The sequence below is a fragment of the Trematomus bernacchii genome, unplaced genomic scaffold (assembly GCF_902827165.1).
Source record: "Trematomus bernacchii unplaced genomic scaffold, fTreBer1.1, whole genome shotgun sequence".
NCBI lineage: Eukaryota > Metazoa > Chordata > Actinopteri > Perciformes > Nototheniidae > Trematomus > Trematomus bernacchii.
This window is the reverse complement of record NW_022988066.1, coordinates 6,893,389-6,911,373: the sequence shown is the minus strand read 5'-3', so window position 1 is coordinate 6,911,373 and position 17,985 is coordinate 6,893,389. Positions and strand designations below refer to the sequence as shown.

Genomic DNA, 17,985 nt, shown 5'->3' with positions numbered 1-17,985 from the left:
AACAACTAGCGAAGCATTCAGAGCTTCTGACAGGATGTGAGATTTGGAGAGTTTCTCTGTGGTCTCGCTCAGTGTCAGCAGGGGAGAATGAAGTTCAGAATAAAGTGACGCTCTGGATTTGGACCTGGGCTGTCTCAGAGACTGCTTTGCTGAATAATTGATCCATCGGATTGTGACTAGTTGAAAATGAGGAAGACAGCGCTGATGCTCTGGATCAGCCTTTTGGTACAAGGTCAGTTCTGCATGTGTGTTTGATGATAATATCTGACCAATATCATGAAGTCAATTCTGACCTCTAATACTCTTGGATCTGCAATTTCCTGACATTTCTCTATTGTGACCTCTGTTGTCTTCATCTTCTCCTCTCCTCTTGCCCTTCAGTGTCCCACGGGGCTCAGGGTCAATATGCCCGCAAACTACTGACTGACCTGATGGAGGACTACTCCAACGCTCTGAGGCCGGTGGAAGACACGGACGCAGCCCTCAATGTCTCCCTGCAGATCACTCTCTCACAGATCAAAGATATGGTGAGTAGAGAGCACACTCAAGTACGTAGGCTATCATTAAATGTGCACCCCAGCAACATATACAGCCATTTAAACAACAACAATAATTTCTTTAAATGGGTCTTTAACTTGTTCCATTGTGGTGTGCAATTTCACATTATATTTTACTAGAACACCCCTTTTGAGATTAAATTGCTTCCTTACAAGAGTGTCCTGGCCAAATCAGCAGCAGCAAATTAAATCAGACACACAGATACAAACAACAGATACAAACAATTACATTTCAGGTCCCAGCAAGAGTATACCAAAAAGTAAGTCTCAGGTTGTAATATTCTAGATCAAACAAGATAAAAATATCTATCAAATCATCTACAACATGTTAAAGTCTTTAAAAATCGTTGAAGGCACCAAATAAGTCTGCGACAAATATCAAACAGCAGGAGCAGCATACCTATATCTGTTTTCCCATTCTAATATGGACATTGGGTAAAGATACAGGAGTACGAATATTTTCAATATCAAATGCAGAGCTGAGACAGTAGCTTCCAGATAGTTACGATGTTCATAAATATAAAGGTATCAAGTTCAAGATTGCCTTATAAATAAGGACATCCCATCATATAAATAGAAGAATGTGTACTTTCTGGTTCCAAAACTTCTTTATAGCTGTAGTACATATACACTGACTGATATATTTAAGTACAAGACCCAGTTTATATAAAGACCCCAAATGTATATTGTCTCTTTTGAAACTTCTGTGTATTTGATGATTTGTTAACACTAGAACCTGAGTTGTTCGGCTGGGTTTAACTGTGGTTGCTTCAGAGTTTAAGAGGATGAATAAATAAATGATTAATGGGAATATCAGAGATCAAGATATGTTGTTGTCATTTATAGTTTTCTATCCTGTTTTCGAATCATAGAGACAACACCCATATACCCACATTTATACTACAAGTTAGTTCTGATCAACTTAAAGGCAGATAATTGGACTTGCTTTTTACAGCGCCACGGCTTCCACAGATTAAATATTTGTATATATTTATTGTCAAAGCATTTAATGTATTCATTGCTCTCAGGATGTCATGAATAACTATTTGAACTCGTTTTTATCCTTCACCAATTTAACTTTTAACAGCAGGGCTGTTGCAGGGTGGCAGTCTGTCTGTGATAAGAAGGCTGCAAAAAGATTAAACACAAGAAATCAAAAGGATTTAGTATTCTAGCAGAATGTATCAAAGATATACGAAGACTGACACAACTTTGATAAGAAATATACATTTTAATTTAAGTTAGTTATTAGACTGCTACAGTATAACCAATGCAACCAAGTCTTCAAATTATACTCCATTGTTTCAAGACTGCGATTCATAAAGTAGGCGAAAGAAAGATGGCGAAAAACTGAAGTAATTCAGCAGAGGTAATCTAAAAACATTGGGTTTCGGACTTAACATCTTGCCCCTGTTGAACATGACAGAGACTATTTGAGAATTATTATTATTATTTTTTTTTTTTTTTATTATTATTTTTTTGGACTTTGTTATAATTATTATTATGAGTGAGAAAAAACAAGAAGGAAAATGATATATATATTATTATTATTATTATTATTATTATTATTGTTGTATGTTTTGTTTCTGACATGTTCAATAAATTGACAAAAAAAAAAAAAAAAAAGTCATGCACCTCTATAGTGTGTTTTGTTAATGGTGTGTTTCCACAGCCCTAGTTTGTAACTCAAGCTTTCAGTTACATATCTGCATTCCCTGTTACTGAGCTGAGATACACGGGTGTTGTCACTTGATCAGTCTTTGACTAAGCTCCTTCAGAGAGAAGAAGGAGACGGTTTTCACAATCCTCCCTGCGACTAATTAATTGACTTTGACATGTGAATCCATGGAGTGTTCCTCATGGATAAGAGCTGGAAACTAATCTATTTGCAAATGTGTGTGTTCATACTGTTTGTATTAACAGTATTGCCTTCAGTCTTGTTTTCCTGAGACCACTGGATTATTGCTTAAACTTAACTTGAACCTATGTGCAGTACCCTTCTATACATTTTATTTATTTCGTCAATCACACACAATTCCTCCTTTTCATGTATGTTTAGATTGCTTAATTTATATTTACTTACAAATTTTCCTTTCCTTTTTGCATTTGTGCAAAGTGATGGATTATTGTATAGCTTACTTTTCAATTGTTATACTTTATCTATGTCTTTCTTTCTAATCTTACATGGTATTGTAATGTATGTCTTACTTTATCTTTTAATTCAGACCTTTCCTAAACATTTAATTGTACGGTTTAAACTTTGATTACTTGAATATGTCCAATAAAGTAAGAATTGGCAGCATCCAGTCTGTAAAAACATTTTTTTCAAGGAAAATCCCTTTTCAATGTTACCCCTCTCTCTTTCAAAATGTTTTTATATGTGAGTGTAGGATGAGAGGAACCAGGTGTTAACCACATACCTGTGGATCAGGCTGGTGTGGCATGACGCCTACCTGAAGTGGGACAAGGAGGACTATGATGACCTTGAGATGATAAACATACCCAGCGATCTGGTTTGGAAGCCGGACATCGTCCTCTACAACAAGTCAGTAAAGATAAATGTTGTTGTGCACTCATAATGCAGATGTATGTATATCTGACTACATTGCCTCTGTGTGTCTGTGTAGGGCAGATGAGGAGTCAAGTGCATCAAGCACTAATGTAAAGCTGCGATATAATGGAGAGATCATCTGGGACTCTCCTGCAATCACAAAGAGCACATGTGTGGTGGACGTCTCCTACTTCCCCTTCGACTGGCAGCAGTGCAAACTCACCTTCGGCTCCTGGACCTACAATGGCAACCAGGTGAGTTTGAGTAGGGGCGCTGACTGAGACAAGGACCTTCTTTCTTCTTTGAATCAGTTATTATTTCGGGTTAAAGAACGTCTTTTATTAAGAATGATCTAAATGCATACAAATTATGATTCAACTCGATGATGACATGACTATTCTTTTTAATGATTTAGGATATTCAACATTTTAAGTAGCAAAAAGGAAAATAGGATGATTTTTTGTGGGATTTGCATTTTTCTTCTGATGTATCAGTTTTCTGATGTTGTGAGGAAATGTACACCGAAAATAATTTATACGGTAGTGTGTACCGATCATGTACCATCCTTTTGCTCTAGACTGTTATTGGCTCCAGTTCCTCTGACCTTGACAAGGTTAGATACATTAAGAGTGAATAACCTCTTGTTTTTAAACTATATTACTAAGGGGTCATGGTTGTTAGTTACCTTCTCTACATGTACATAATATTAGCGCTTATATCCACAATGCGTGTCCTCTACGCAGGTGGACATCAGTTTGGGGATGGACAGCGGTGACCTGTCTGACTTTGTGGAGAACGTGGAGTGGGAGTGTCACGGCATGCCGGCAGTGAGGAACGTCATGATGTACGGCTGCTGCTCCGACCCCTACACAGATATCACATACACTCTGCTCCTGAAGCGCCGCTCCTCTTTCTACATCTTCAACCTGCTCCTGCCCTGCTTCCTCATCTCCTTCCTGGCCCCGCTGGGCTTCTACCTGCCGGCGGACTCGGGGGAGAAGGTTTCCCTCGGGGTGACGGTGCTGCTGGCGCTCACTGTGTTCCAATTGTTGGTGGCTGAAAGCATGCCACCTGCAGAGAGCATGCCCTATATAGGTGTGAATTATACTCTCTTCATTTCATTATATATTATTTATTAATATAGAAGATTAAATGTTTGGTTTTTTTAAGTCAATATTGATAGAATATTTGTATATATTATTACCAAGTCACAAATTAATCAACGTCCTATTATTTGGACTTTATATCTCATTATTTTTTGCATTGTAAGTATACATTTTGTCTTAGTGTCTCATAATTCTTACTTTGTATCTTATAATTATGACTGAGTAAGTCACACTTTTGACTTATCATATTTCATGATGTTGCATTGTCATGAGAACAACATTTTCTTTTTTTATCCTTTTTCTTTTCCTGGTGGAAATGGGCTTCTATGTAAAACTCAATTATGCAATTTTGAATTTGCTGTTAATTAGGCTGATACATCTATGTTTAAAGACGAGACAACAGATTTCCATAGCATGTCTTTCCAGATAATTGCTGATGAAATAAGCAAGCTGTATGTCATTGTTTAACCTGGTCTGCAAATAAGGTAATTTATCTGTTTTGTATGGGTTGCATTTCCACTTCATAAATGTTTCCTTTCTTTGTCCTCTCCTCTAGGAAAGTACTACATCGCCACCATGACTATGATCACAGCCTCCACCTCTCTCACCATCTTCATCATGAACATTCATTTCTGTGGTGCTGAGGCCAAGCCTGTTCCTCACTGGGCAAAGGTGCTCATCATAGACTACATGTCCAAAATCTTCTTTGTGTACGAGGTGGGGGAGAACTGCACGACTCCAGCGAGTGAGAGGACCCCGCTGTACCCCGAGGAGCCCGCCAGCGATGACGATCTCCATGACTACCATCACGACAACGATCGGCACCAGTACAGCAACGGCCACGCCATGCCTCACCCCAACAAGCATCACAAAGTACAAGCGAACGGCAACGCCAACAATAGCCGTCACCATTATAACAACCACAACAACCATACATCCGGACTGGAGAGGGGCGAGGGGAAGACACCACAGCGCTACCACCACATCAGGAGGGACGAGCTGGACTACCAGGCTTCTCCTCGTCCACAAAACCTCCAGCAGCTGAACGGAGGGCTGAAGGAGCAGCTCCTCTATCCCCCAGAGAAAGTCCCGGCCTGCCCCTGCTGCTGCCCCTGCCTCCAACATAAACAGGTGCTTCTCCATTTCCTCTCTTATCTGATTACTCCTCTTCTTCTAAAGTTTCCTTAATTGCTTTCTCTTATCTGTTTCATCATCAGTTGGTGAAGAACATCCAGTACATCGCCAACTGCTTCCGCGAGCAGAGAGCTACTTGTGTCAAGGCTGCAGAGTGGAAGAAAGTCGCCAAGGTGATGGATAGGTTTTTCATGTGGATCTTCTTCGTCATGGTCTTCCTTATGAGCATCCTCATCATCGCCAAGGCATCCTGACAGCCTCCTTCCTCATCATCCTTTTTCCGCCCTTACAACATTTATCCCACATCACTGTTGTACCGCAGTGTTCCTCGAGAGGCACCTCATTTTTACTTGAATTCAACAAATCAGAACGGTTTTATATGTCAGCATTGTGTGTATGTGTGTATGAGGGTCATTGTGGTTTTTGGCTTTGACTTAATGAAGACAAGGTCATTGCAAACAAATCATCCGTTTAACCACACGAGCACACAAGCACAGAAATTCCTCAAAGCCTCTTGGATAGTTCACCTCAGGTGTGCGTGCATGTGTGACGGAGCAGTGGAGCGGTAAGACGATCCAGGCCTCGCTTTGAACATGCCTGGACTCTTTATTATGGATGAGCTAACAGCCAGACCCTATAGGCATTGCATTACTTACACTACGTTTTAGGCAACCACATGATGCTGTTTTCCATAGTCAGTTACAATGAGAGCACCAGCAGATTAAAGTAATACTTTACACACAACATTTGCATTTGTATATCAATTTCTCAAAATGTGTTAAGTTGATTTCATGAAGAAAACATATTTCTCGCATGCCACCGCAGTGAAAGAATCATCAAAAACATGAAGAAGTCTTGATGAATTGAAGTAAAGGGGAACTGCGTTCAACTACTACAAAACCATCTCATGTACTGTAATCCAAGTCTCATTTATCCAGTCGTACACTCACTACTTCCCAAGCACATGCATTTTTAGTTTACATTTCATTTTAATCAGTCTCACACTAGCACAAATGCATGTGTTTTTTGGTTGAAATATTATTTGAAACACTAAAAAATCTACCTTACGTATGATCAAAATGGGGGCAATCTTCCTCTCCGTTATTGATCGTCATGGAATTGTTTGCAGGGTTATGACAATAGTCTTATGTGTTTTTGTTGTTTAGAAATAAAAAAACCCGTTTACATAAGTTGTGAATATTTGAGGTTGAGAATTGGAGAGAATGTTTATCTTTTTTATTCTACAAAGAGCCCTTACTCCTTTTAATGTGATATTCAGATCTTAAAACCTACCTCCAGAGTGTGAACGGTGAATAATCTGTACCTTTTAAATAACTTATGCTTTGCTTATTGGTCCATTAAAACATAAAACTTTGATATAAAGTATGGCTCCACTTCCTGTACCAGCAGTATGCATTACGCTACAAAACTAATTTGTTATGCATACATTTTCCAAACCTGCCTTTGAACGTAAAATATCTTTTCATTGTATCTTTCTTTTTCTTCCAAAAAGTATTAACTAAATTAAATTCATGCAGATCAAACATCAAACATCAAAACATGAGCAGGAAGGTGAGAATGGGCAGATATACATTTTTCAGGGATAGTGAAAGGTACATAATCAATGCAGTCATTAAATCCAAGATTGAGGGGAACACACACACACACACACACACACACACACACACACACACACACACACACACACACACACACACACACACACACACACACACACACACACACTGAAAACTAATTGTTAAGTAACATTTTAACAATTAATTAATAGTTGGAAGAAATTCTTTCGATCAAAACATTAAATCAGTAACACATTTGTTTCTTCACAACACGTTTTAATAAAGATTTGAATGTGATGGATATAACAAACAATAAGGCCAACTAAGAGCTGCAGTGATGATGTAATATAATAATACAAAAAGGTTTAGTGCCTTATGTAGACAAATCAAGTAAAAATAATCAGCTTGACAAAGTCACAAAAATGCTTGAGGACCATGAACAGCAGGAGGACAAAATGAGAAGAGCAATGGAGAAGAATATCCAAAAGGAAAGAGAGGAAAATGAAAAGAAAGAGAGAGAGAAGGAATTTCGGCAAATACAGAAGGAGCAGGCCAGCAGGCAGAGGCAGGAAATGAGGAGAGACACTTTTCAGAAAGAGCTGGATAAACTCACCATGAGCTTGAAAGAGCAGAGCAAAAAGGAGGAGGACACAAAAAGTCAAATGGAGTCGCTGATCAGACGTGAGAGGAAGGAAAGCCAGAGAGAAAGGGACATACAAATGGAGAATATGAGAGCGGAGAAAAGGAGAACCCTGGCCCTCCAGCAGGAACTGAAAATCATCAGAATGAAAGGTGAGCAACAAAAAGAGACAGAAGAAAACCTTAAAAGACAGCTGGAGGAGAACCTGCAGATGGAGAGGGAAAAGTGCATCAAAGAAATGTCTGCGTTGAAAAAGCAGTATGACAAGAAGCCATGCACTGAGACGATGAAGAAGAGGTCTGCAGAGAAACACAGCACGTTGACAACTGTGACAGGATATGCACAAGAAATGGGACTGTTGGGGCTGAATGCAGCGTTAGAGACTGTTGGAGCTCTCTGCTGTATTCAGTAACAACGTTGACATTTCTACATTGGATTTCTTTTTTTTGCAAGACAAAGACATTCATTATAACTGCATCTTTATTATGCATTGGTGTGACCATACCACCATTTTGTAGGAATGTAAAAGTACACTATTTTGTGAAGTGAGAATTATTGTTATTAGATTAATCCATTCACTTAAAGTTAGGGAAATAGAGAAGATTAATATGAAAGCAATTTCATTTCCACTAAATGGATTTGATTCCAGTGTGTCAACCATGCCCAAAAATAGTACCAACTTTAAAAAATGATGGAGATTATCTGATTATCAACTCCCCGCCCTCTGCTTTGGACTGTCTGCCTCTGTGTCCATCATCTAAATCTGTATTCAAACAAAACCCTGTTGCCATTAATAAAGATGAAATATTGCTTGAGTGCTATTTCAGCGTTCCTCAGCAGTGCTCCAAACTCAGCTGTGCCATCTGGTTCTGTTCCCGGTCAACAAGTCTGCTTTCATCCACTGCAGCATGTCCTGTGTGTGTGTTTGTGTGTGTGTGTGTGCAAATGTGTGTGTGTGTGTGTGTGTATGTGTGAGAGAGAGAGACCGAAAGGAAGTGGGATGAGGGGCATTACATTTAGAGTGCACTGTCACAATATGTTGTCTGAACAATGCTGTCTAAAGGTCACATGTAGAGAAGCAGTGATGCAAAAACATTTGTTAATCTGAAACCATAGATTAATAGATTAAATGTATTTACGCAAAAATATGTTCATCACTGTAATGTTGCAGCTGATAAAGGTGGGGCTCATTTAAATTACTTTATGTGTTGCTAGGAAGCTTAACCTATAATAAATTGTCAAAATGTAATTGATTGTTTAAACTGAAACTAGAACTGTAAATATATGTAAAGTGCAATATTTCTTCAAATCTGAAAAAGGTTTTCAGTTGAACAAATCATCACCTTTTAATTTGATATGGAAATATTTGCTTATTTGCACCTCCAGCAGATAGGAGGCCACATCACTTTTTAATGTGGACAAGCATTTCTGGCCCACTGGCAAATGCTTGTTGAAAGTTAGTATTTTCTCTGATTCTTCATTATACATAAAAATGCATTTGAATACGTGGCTCTTTGAATATTATATAGGGACCAAGCAGTAAGGCAACTGGACACAGGAGTTGTTTAAAGAAATGGGGTTTTATATTTACACAAAAATAAAACATTATAAACAAAAAATCTCTAATAACTAGTGATGATTAAGTATTAACTGTTTAGAATACAACCAAACACATTATGATTAACCAAACTGTATTGGGAACAGATATTGAAATGAGGGATCATCTGTAGATCGCCCGCTTCGTTCTGCACCGTGTCTCTGAAGACGTTGGGGTTGTTGCCTCGTTGAATCATTGAGGGGAACATTGGTACATCAGGCTGTCACAACAACTTTAGTTCCAAGGTAATGAGGAACAAAGGGGGATTTCAGTATATATACACCACTGAGAGACATGCCAACCATCTAAAATACCCCTATTCCCTGCTCTGGTGGACAGCATAATAGATGTGATTAATTTCATCTGTTCTCTGTAAAAGTACATTGAAGAGCCAATCAGGAGGCTGAGAGCAAGCGTCACTCAGCAACTCTGTGTCCATGATCCACACGATGGCGCTGACAACATGAGACACCTCACCAGTCAATGCTCTGCCTCCAGTTTTCATGTCTTCTCTTCAGTGGTAGACTACTGTCAGAGGTGGGAGAAGTACTCATATCTTGTACTTAAGTAAAACTAGAAGTGCCAGAATACTCTGTTAAAAGTAAAAGTCCTGCACTCAAAATGTTACTCAAGTCAAAGTAAAAAATATTGGCATAAAAAATCATGTATTCAAAGTACCAAAAGTAAAAGTACTAATTATACAAATTGGCCCAATTCCGAATAATACATTATATGTTTGATCATAATTCTTGATGCATTTAGGTGTTATCAAAGCTGACAAAGGCAAGCTAATTTTAATTAATGGAGCGAAGCCTGCAAGCTAGTTCAGGCAGTCAACTCGAGCACCAATACATTAACACGTGACGCGATCGTCCCTCTTACAACCAATCAAACACATTCTCCTTAACTTGCCGCTCTATAAACTGCCAGATCTGCCTGCCTCTGCCTCGTTAATGCTGCTGCTGCCACTGCTGTGCACTTGCTACTGCTGCGTTCATGTTCCTGCTGCTGTGTTTCACGTGCTGCTGCTCGCCTGCCCCACCACCACCCCAGCTTCCACCTGTAGGCTCTGGGGGATAGTTATCTAATCATCACTCAATGTTCTATGTACATCTGTGGAGTAATGAGGCTGAGCCTAGACGCCAAACTCAAACTATATGCTGCTTCTAATTAACATATTAAAAAACACGTGAGTTGTCTGACTGAACTTTCTATATTGCAGGGTTGTTTAGTAATTTACTCCAGTTGAAACTAAAGTCTTATTTAAAGTGGACCTATCATGCTATATTTAAATGATATATTGTAGGGCCATACCTATATAAGGTATATTTATACGTTTCTGTTTTCAAAATACCAAACAGATCATGCATTTTAGCCATGCCTCATTTCGCTCTATGTGCTGTTTGCTGGGGGCTGATTCTGTGAGACCACGCCCCCCTGCAGGAGAGGGTAGCCATGCTCTGATCAAGTCAGGAGGGGGAGAAAAAAAGATCTCCGTCCTCCGTGTTTAATTTATATATACAGTCTATGGTTTTATTATATTATTATAGGCCTATAGAGTCGTTATTCATTTGTTTTAAAGCTCAATAAATAACAAAGAAGACCTTTGACCGGCACTTTTCTAATTTTGTCCGGAAGATTTAAACTTTAACGGACATCTTGACCGGCGAAAGAAACTGAAACTGAAACTCTGCCGCACGGTCCCCTCGTTCCTTGGAAGAGGCGGAGAGGTGGGTGTTTGTCATCTGCTGGTGGACTAACCAGAGAGAATTACAGTGCTTGCCTCAACGGGGAGGGATTGCATTGAATTAAAGCAGCGGGAGCAAACGCTTGCCTCGGGGAGGGAGAAAAAAAGCCACAGCGGAGAATAAACAGAAGGGTAACCATGGTTACCAAGTCTTCTTCGCTGCTTTTGTGGCAGACTACAGCGCCACTTACAGGCCTGGCATATGTACTACAGCGTCTCCAGCGCTTTCGAGCAGCAATGGCCGGCCGTAGCACAACCCCACATTCCCCTGATAGGTGGAGAGATGGCCCAATAGCCGTAGCGCCACTTCTGTGACGACATAGAAGTGTTCAAATCTGGATCAGTCTGTATCAGATCCGTTGCAGCCCCTTTTTTAGAGATTTGGGTATGGAGGAAAATAGAGAGGGTTGTGTTTTCTGACACTTGGTGAGTTCCTTGGAACACCGGGGACACATATTCATGTATAAAAGACGTACAAAAGTGCATTTTGCATGATAGGTCCCCTTTAAGTGATAAAATGTCATATCATTAATCAAAATCTGCAAGTAACTAAAGGTAATAACTAAATGTAGTGGAATAAAATTACACTATTTAAAGGTAGGGTATGTAAGTTTGAGAAACCGGCTCGAGATCGCTAGAATTTGAAAATACACGACCGGAGAAAATCTGCCACTTCCTTACAGAGCCCCTCCTCCAACACACATGAACGTGCACATGACCAATGAGGACACGAGATAAGTTTGTGCACAGATGGAAAGCTGACAGGCAGGTAGGCCATCCAATCATTTTAGCCGGCCATTGCTATCGGGATGTTAAGAGCATTCCATGGAATATAACAAAAAGTGTATCTCGAGCCAGTTTCTCAAACTTACATACCCTACCTTTAACTCAGAATTGTAGTGGGGAAGTAGGCTACAAAGTAGCAAAACTATTGAAATACTAAAGTAATGTACAAGTCCCTCAAAATTTGAGTAAATATACTTAGTTACTTTACACCACTTACTGCTGTTAGTGTTCAAATCCCCTGCCATGTCAAATGGAGGGGATGTGGGTACTTTGATGATGATGACAGCCTTGGTTGAAAAATGTCTGCTCAAAACGCCGGGGTAGATTATGATGTGCAATAATGTACTGACAATTTTGCATGTAGGCAGATTTGTACGTTAACATTAAAAATTATTCATGACTCAGACATTTTTTCTACAGAAACATGTTAAGTCTTATCAAGTGTATTCATTCCCCTTTTCTTCAAAAAAATCACAGTTCTCTATTACATATGCCTGTAAAACAGAGACTGAGTATAACATGCTCAAATATCAGACTTAAAAGCAATGGAGTCACCACCATGGCAATAGATACAGGACTCATGCACGTCATTGTATATGTTTTGTGTATTATGTGTTGAATATGTTTAATTGTTTCTGTTCCTTCGGATGGTTGGGTTAATTAATGAGAAAAGGCCAATACAAAGTTGTTTATAGAAATATAAAAGTATGAAAGTTAAAAACACAAATAACTGTATGGCAAGCAGTTTATAATGCAAAACAGGATTTAGGTCATTGTTATATCCACAAAAACAAGGTCAGGAAGTGGGTCCAGTGAAATGAATACAAGGAAATAAAAATAAGTCTATACACATATAACACATAGCATAGGTAATTATGAACCTGATGGATTTGCTCTACCTTGGTTTATCCCATTCTAGTCTTATTCATTTTCTATTTATAATATGTATTTTCGTGATTTAATTCCTTTATTTCACTCTTATCGAATTCTATTTAATTACATTTTCTTTTGGATTTATGTGCCTGTGCTTTTACTGTATGTGCCTTTCATTGCAGTGCTCAGTCCTAAATCACAATAGAGCCACTAATGGCACCTATTGAGTGGGAAAGTGACTTGGAACATATTTGGAAAAATAGAGGTAATATGAAACAGTGACGCTCAAAGAAAGTAAAGATAATGTGAAAGTTCTCTCCTCGCTGCGCGTCTTTGCTGTGCACTCAGCAGTGAGTACAGCTGCCAGCTGGTGATGCCTGTGGTCCCGCACATCTCTGCGCTCGGAGCAGCAGCAAAGAGCAGACTGGCTGGAGCAGGATGCGCGCTCTCCACTCTAATTGATTCGTTTGTTTTTTTCTGTTAATACCGAGCATGGGTGGATTTATAGTTTTTAAGTTTGAAATATGACCGAACACGGGACCAGGCAATGAATAACACAACCGGCTTGGCATTAGGAGATGGTAGCCGGGAGGATTTACCGGCGCTCCGAGCTTTGACCGGCTCCCTCCTGACGCTGCTTATAATTTGGACGCTTTTCGGCAATTTAACGGTGTGCGCAGCCGTTTATCGCTTCCGCCACTTGCGCGCCAAGGTAACCAACATCTTCATCGTGTCCCTGGCTCTATCGGACCTCCTAGTCGCCGTGCTGGTGATGCCGTGGAAAGCAGTGGCTGAGGTGGCTGGTTTCTGGCCGTTTGGAGGGTTCTGTAAGCCCTGGCTGGCCTGCGACATCATGTGCTCCACGGCCTCCATCCTCAACCTGTGCCTCATTAGCGTGGACCGATACTGGGCCATCTCCAGCCCTTTCCTTTACGAGAGGCGCATGAACAAGATGCTGGCCTCTGTGATGATCGCAGTGACCTGGACTGTGTCAGTGATAATCTCCTTTGTCCCCGTGCAGCTGGACTGGCACCGTGCGGAGATAGGTGATCCGGCTGGGGAGGCTTTTGCACTTAACGCTGAGGGTGTTCATGGGAGATGTGACTCCAGCCTGAGCCGGACTTACGCCATCTCCTCCTCCCTCATCAGCTTCTACATCCCCGTGTTTATTATGATTGTCACATACACGCGCATCTACCGGATAGCCCAGCTGCAGATCCGGATGATTTCCTCCCTAGAGCGTGCAGCGGAGCACGCACAGAGTTGTCACTTGGACGTACCCGAACTTTGTTCTCACCTGTGCACTGAAGTCGGTGCCAACTCATATCAGTCTCCTATCAATCACCATCCTGATGCTCAGCCCCCTAATCGGTCTCACCGGGAGCTCAAAGTCTCCATCAGAAAAGAGACAAAAGTCCTCAAAACTCTGAGCATCATCATGGGGGTTTTTGTTTGCTGCTGGTTACCGTTTTTTATCCTGAACTGCGCTCTGCCCTTCTGTCCCGGACCAGAGGAGCCTGTGGCGCTGCGGGGCCCTTACTGCGTCAGTGAGAAAACCTTCGACGTCTTCGTGTGGATCGGCTGGAGCAATTCGTCCCTTAACCCGGTCATCTATGCCTTTAACGCGGACTTCAGAGACGCCTTTTTTCGCCTGTTGCGCCTCCGCGGACAAGGCTGCTGCCCCAAGATGAGCGCGGCGGTGGAGACGGTGATGGCGAGCAACGAGGCCGGACACCTGAAGCCGGAGAGCCCGCTGAACATGAACCAGGAAGTCTACTGTGCCGTGAAGACCAGGGGCAGCAAGGACAGCGGGAACACAACGGTGACCCTGTTATATCACAGAGGAACCACCTCTGAGCAGGTGATGGACACTGTAGAAAGTAAAGACAACCACAGACTGACGCAGATACCGATATAAGTGAAATGAGCGGGGTCAGGGAGCAGGAACAATATGCAAAGAAGGAAGATAGTGTGAACATCCAACCCCTGCTGAAGTAGATAAGAGACATTGAAGCAAAGTAAATTTACTCCTGGTCATCCAAACAAACATCCATGTGAAACTAAATAAACTAGACAAAATTGTTTCATAATTATTATTTTTTTAAATCCCCCATTATCCACAATTTTACCATGCAGAAACAGGTGATGTATGAGTAACCTCCTTTCGTCCGGTAGGCCTCTATAGCAAAGCTTAGTTCACATGGAGGATGTTTACCCAACAGGCTTTGTAAAACGCATTATCACATTTGTGAGCTTGCAACAATTCAGTGTTACATTTCATTTCAGCGGAAGGACTGCTTCACATTTACCTCAGCACAACAAACAGACAGGTTCCGATCTGGGTAAATAAAATAAGGCCATTAGCATTTAAGAGACAATTTAAAGATACTTGTAAACTTAAACCATTTGAAATAGGTCACCCATTTTGTTGGAAAAGCACTCCAGCTTGACCAGTGAAGATGGTTATTGTTGCATTGTGGCTTCCATTCAAGGCCTTTCCCCACCATGTAAAGAAAGCTTTCAGAGGTCAGGATTTATCTGAATCTGTAGAAATGGGATTATGTAACGGACTCACATTTGCACCCATCAGCTGTGCATCGTGTATGGATGCTGTGCACTCTGTTCCCCCCCTCTCCCCTGAAAGAAACAAACATGAATAATTTGTAAAGGTTGTTCCTGTGAAAAATGGCACAACCAGGGAGAACACACAGAAGCTTTTACACTGACGACCATGCTGTGTGATGAACTCTCTGCAGATTAACATCTGTTCATTTTTGTTTAATGAGACTTCCTTGTTAGTGCTGAAAATGAAAGTGTGTGTTAGGATTCAGCCTCAATGATTCACACGTGTTAATGGAGCCGAGGGAATTATGATTCTATTCTGAGCTGCAAATATTTTGTTGGTTTAAATGAAATCACTTTCATGTCCGTCCGTTAAATATGATGTAAGCAAGCTCTGGTTAGTTTATGGTTTAACACAAATACTTTTTTTCTTTAATGAGTACAATTACCTAAGTATAGTTTTACAGGGACTCACTGTAATAAACTTGGCCAGTTATCAGGACACCAACAGAGTTAACATTACTCCCAACTAAGAAATATTAAAACACACTTCTGAGCTTCAGAGCTACTGCAAAGTGTTTTGGTTTCCTGTTGCCTTTGGACAGAGCAGGGCTAGCTCTTCCCCCTAAGCTCAACTGGCTCCATATTTAACGTCTAGCATTACAAATCTTCTTAACCTACTCTTTTCAAGTGATAGAATAACCCTATTTCCCAAGAATATCAAACTATCACTTTAAAGTACAGCACATGGATCAGTCACATGTATTATCTCTTGCATGCACCTGGGATAACATGTCTGTGTTTATGACTACACAGGACTGAGAAAACAAAGAGAAGGTATACACTGTATTACTATTTGCAGAGGGTTGTGAAGCCTTTAGGTATTCCGGTTGTAATGGGCTTTTAACCTACATAGGACATCCAACAGCTGTAGGCGCCTCCATCTGTATGTATGAATAGGTACCATATACTCAAGAGGATTAATAGGTCAAATGCTTTTTTTTTTTTAAATGTGTCTCGGAATTACAGTTCAACAAGAGTTACTGAGTGAACAAGTCAATACAGGTGTGACTGAAGTGCAGTTCAGAGAGATGTGAGACGTTTCTCTGAAGAATGTTAAGGTGATTACATAATTAAGATGGACTCTCTTATGGCTCTCCTTGTTTCATTCATCCTCCATAGCATTATTATGTCACCCAAACAGGAGCTCACTTCATCAAGGGGGGCTGTGTGTGTTCGCTTAGAGCAACTTTTAATGGATCACACCTGCCCACCTTGAATGAGCCCTCAAGGCTGCAGGCAGGCCAGAGAGAAGAGAGAGAAAGAAAGAAAGACTACTTTACGTTTCATCCTGCAAAGGTATAGTAACTATTGCTCTGAGGCCTCTCCATATGGGTTTTCAAAACAACAGTTTCTGAACGCTTTACTCATACTCAAGACTTTGTAACCAGAACTGTGTAACATAAAAACTATTCTAGACTCTCCGTCGAAGAAACCATCTGTCCAGTCAGCAAATACCCAAAAAACAACAGATTTACATTCAAGTGACAAAGCCCTGAAGCAACTGTAGGAATATTGTGATTTTGTCTGAAGCAGTTATAGAGCCATTACATTTACAGTGGGAGGAGGATTGGGTGATTGGAAGGGTTGGCTCAACGAAACGTTAGGGACCATTCTTGGTGTCTGGTTAAATACAGACAGTCAACATTTTGTGGCCGTTCCTTAAACCATGGTAAAGAAGTTATTTTTAACCGAACCGCGTATTGTTAATGTGCCTGAACCTAATGGAACCTGACATCCTGCTGATATTTGCGACAGATCAGGAAGTGCTTGTACCCAGGGTTCGAGTTATAAACTGAGCTCTATGGGGGTCTTTGAAACTAACGCGCACACACACTCAAACTCAAACACACACAGACACACACACACACACACACACACACACACACACACACACACACACACACACACACACACACACCACACACACACACACACACACACACACACACACACACACACACACACACCAATAAACATATGGACAGGGGTTACTATTTAAAAAAAATTGCAAATGTATTTGGGAACCTATCCATGTGAACATATTTTGGGGGTGGACCTCAAATCCTCTAGGGGGGTCCGGGGGCATGCCCCCCCTGGTAAGATATTTTTTTAATTTTGGAGTTAAATGCATCAATCTGGTGCATTTTGAGGGGAAAATAAAGAGACTAGATCTATGGAAACACCCATATGAAACAGATGCCACATCATGTAGACAGACAGTCACCCTGTGTGAGGCAAACCCACATTTGCGCAGCATTGCGTTCACAATAGCCTACATTAAGGCCATCGGGAAACCTCCCGGCCCTCCCGATGGCCAGTCTGGGCCTGCCAGCAGCCCTCTACTCGCTACAAACTTAAATATGAAAACATAGCCGTGGGAACATGTTTCAAATGGGGGGGTGCTGTGGGGATGACACCAGGGCCGGTTCTGACCAATTTGCTGCCCTAGGCAAGATTTTTGCTGGTTCATTTATATCTTATTTTATCAGTTAACATTTATTTATTCATCCATATTTTTTAATCTCTCCAGTTTTAAAGGATATTGTTGGTTTACTGTCCCATAGTATACATGTGCCAAGAGCAAGGACTGTCTTAGGTAAGACAGCTTTTATGTGCGCAGCTCCACTTGCTTGGAACAATCTTCAGCAAGAATTGAAACTGAGCAATCTCATTCCTCTGCATGTTTTTAAAGCTAGGCTAAATGAAATGCTCGTTGATACTATGGGTACTTGTAAATGTCTATAACTATGTAAATGTATCCTGTAAATATAATGTATGATGTCCTTTAATGT

General features: G+C 40.7%; 2 protein-coding genes across 2 annotated transcripts; both read left to right on the top strand.

Moving 5' to 3' along the window:
• On the top strand, positions 1-6,699 carry chrna9a (cholinergic receptor, nicotinic, alpha 9a). The gene is made up of 7 exons (XM_034120302.1): positions 1-232; positions 382-527; positions 2,948-3,102; positions 3,185-3,362; positions 3,852-4,203; positions 4,771-5,345; positions 5,432-6,699. Exons 1-7 carry the CDS (start codon positions 187-189, stop codon positions 5,600-5,602), a joined length of 1,623 nt encoding a protein of 540 aa, XP_033976193.1. The 5' UTR covers positions 1-186; the 3' UTR covers positions 5,603-6,699.
• A 6,241-nt stretch (positions 6,700-12,940) lies between these two features.
• LOC117474543 (D(1) dopamine receptor-like) lies at positions 12,941-17,033 on the top strand. The gene has a single exon (XM_034120380.1). It carries the CDS (start codon positions 13,116-13,118, stop codon positions 14,484-14,486), a length of 1,371 nt encoding a protein of 456 aa, XP_033976271.1. The 5' UTR covers positions 12,941-13,115; the 3' UTR covers positions 14,487-17,033.
• Positions 17,034-17,985: the final 952 nt, after the last annotated feature.

What these genes read in the sequence shown, in the direction of transcription:
- chrna9a (XM_034120302.1), top strand. Translation starts at nt 187, where the DNA reads ATGAGGAAGACAGCGCTGATGCTCTGGATCAGCCTTTTGGTACAAG. An exon ending in TCTCACAGATCAAAGATATG is followed by an intron (nt 528 to 2,947) that starts GTGAGTAGAGAG and finishes ATGTGAGTGTAG; the next exon opens with GATGAGAGGAACCAGGTGTT. An exon ending in AGAGAGCATGCCCTATATAG is followed by an intron (nt 4,204 to 4,770) that starts GTGTGAATTATA and finishes CCTCTCCTCTAG; the next exon opens with GAAAGTACTACATCGCCACC.
- LOC117474543 (XM_034120380.1), top strand. Translation starts at nt 13,116, where the DNA reads ATGAATAACACAACCGGCTTGGCATTAGGAGATGGTAGCCGGGAGGAT.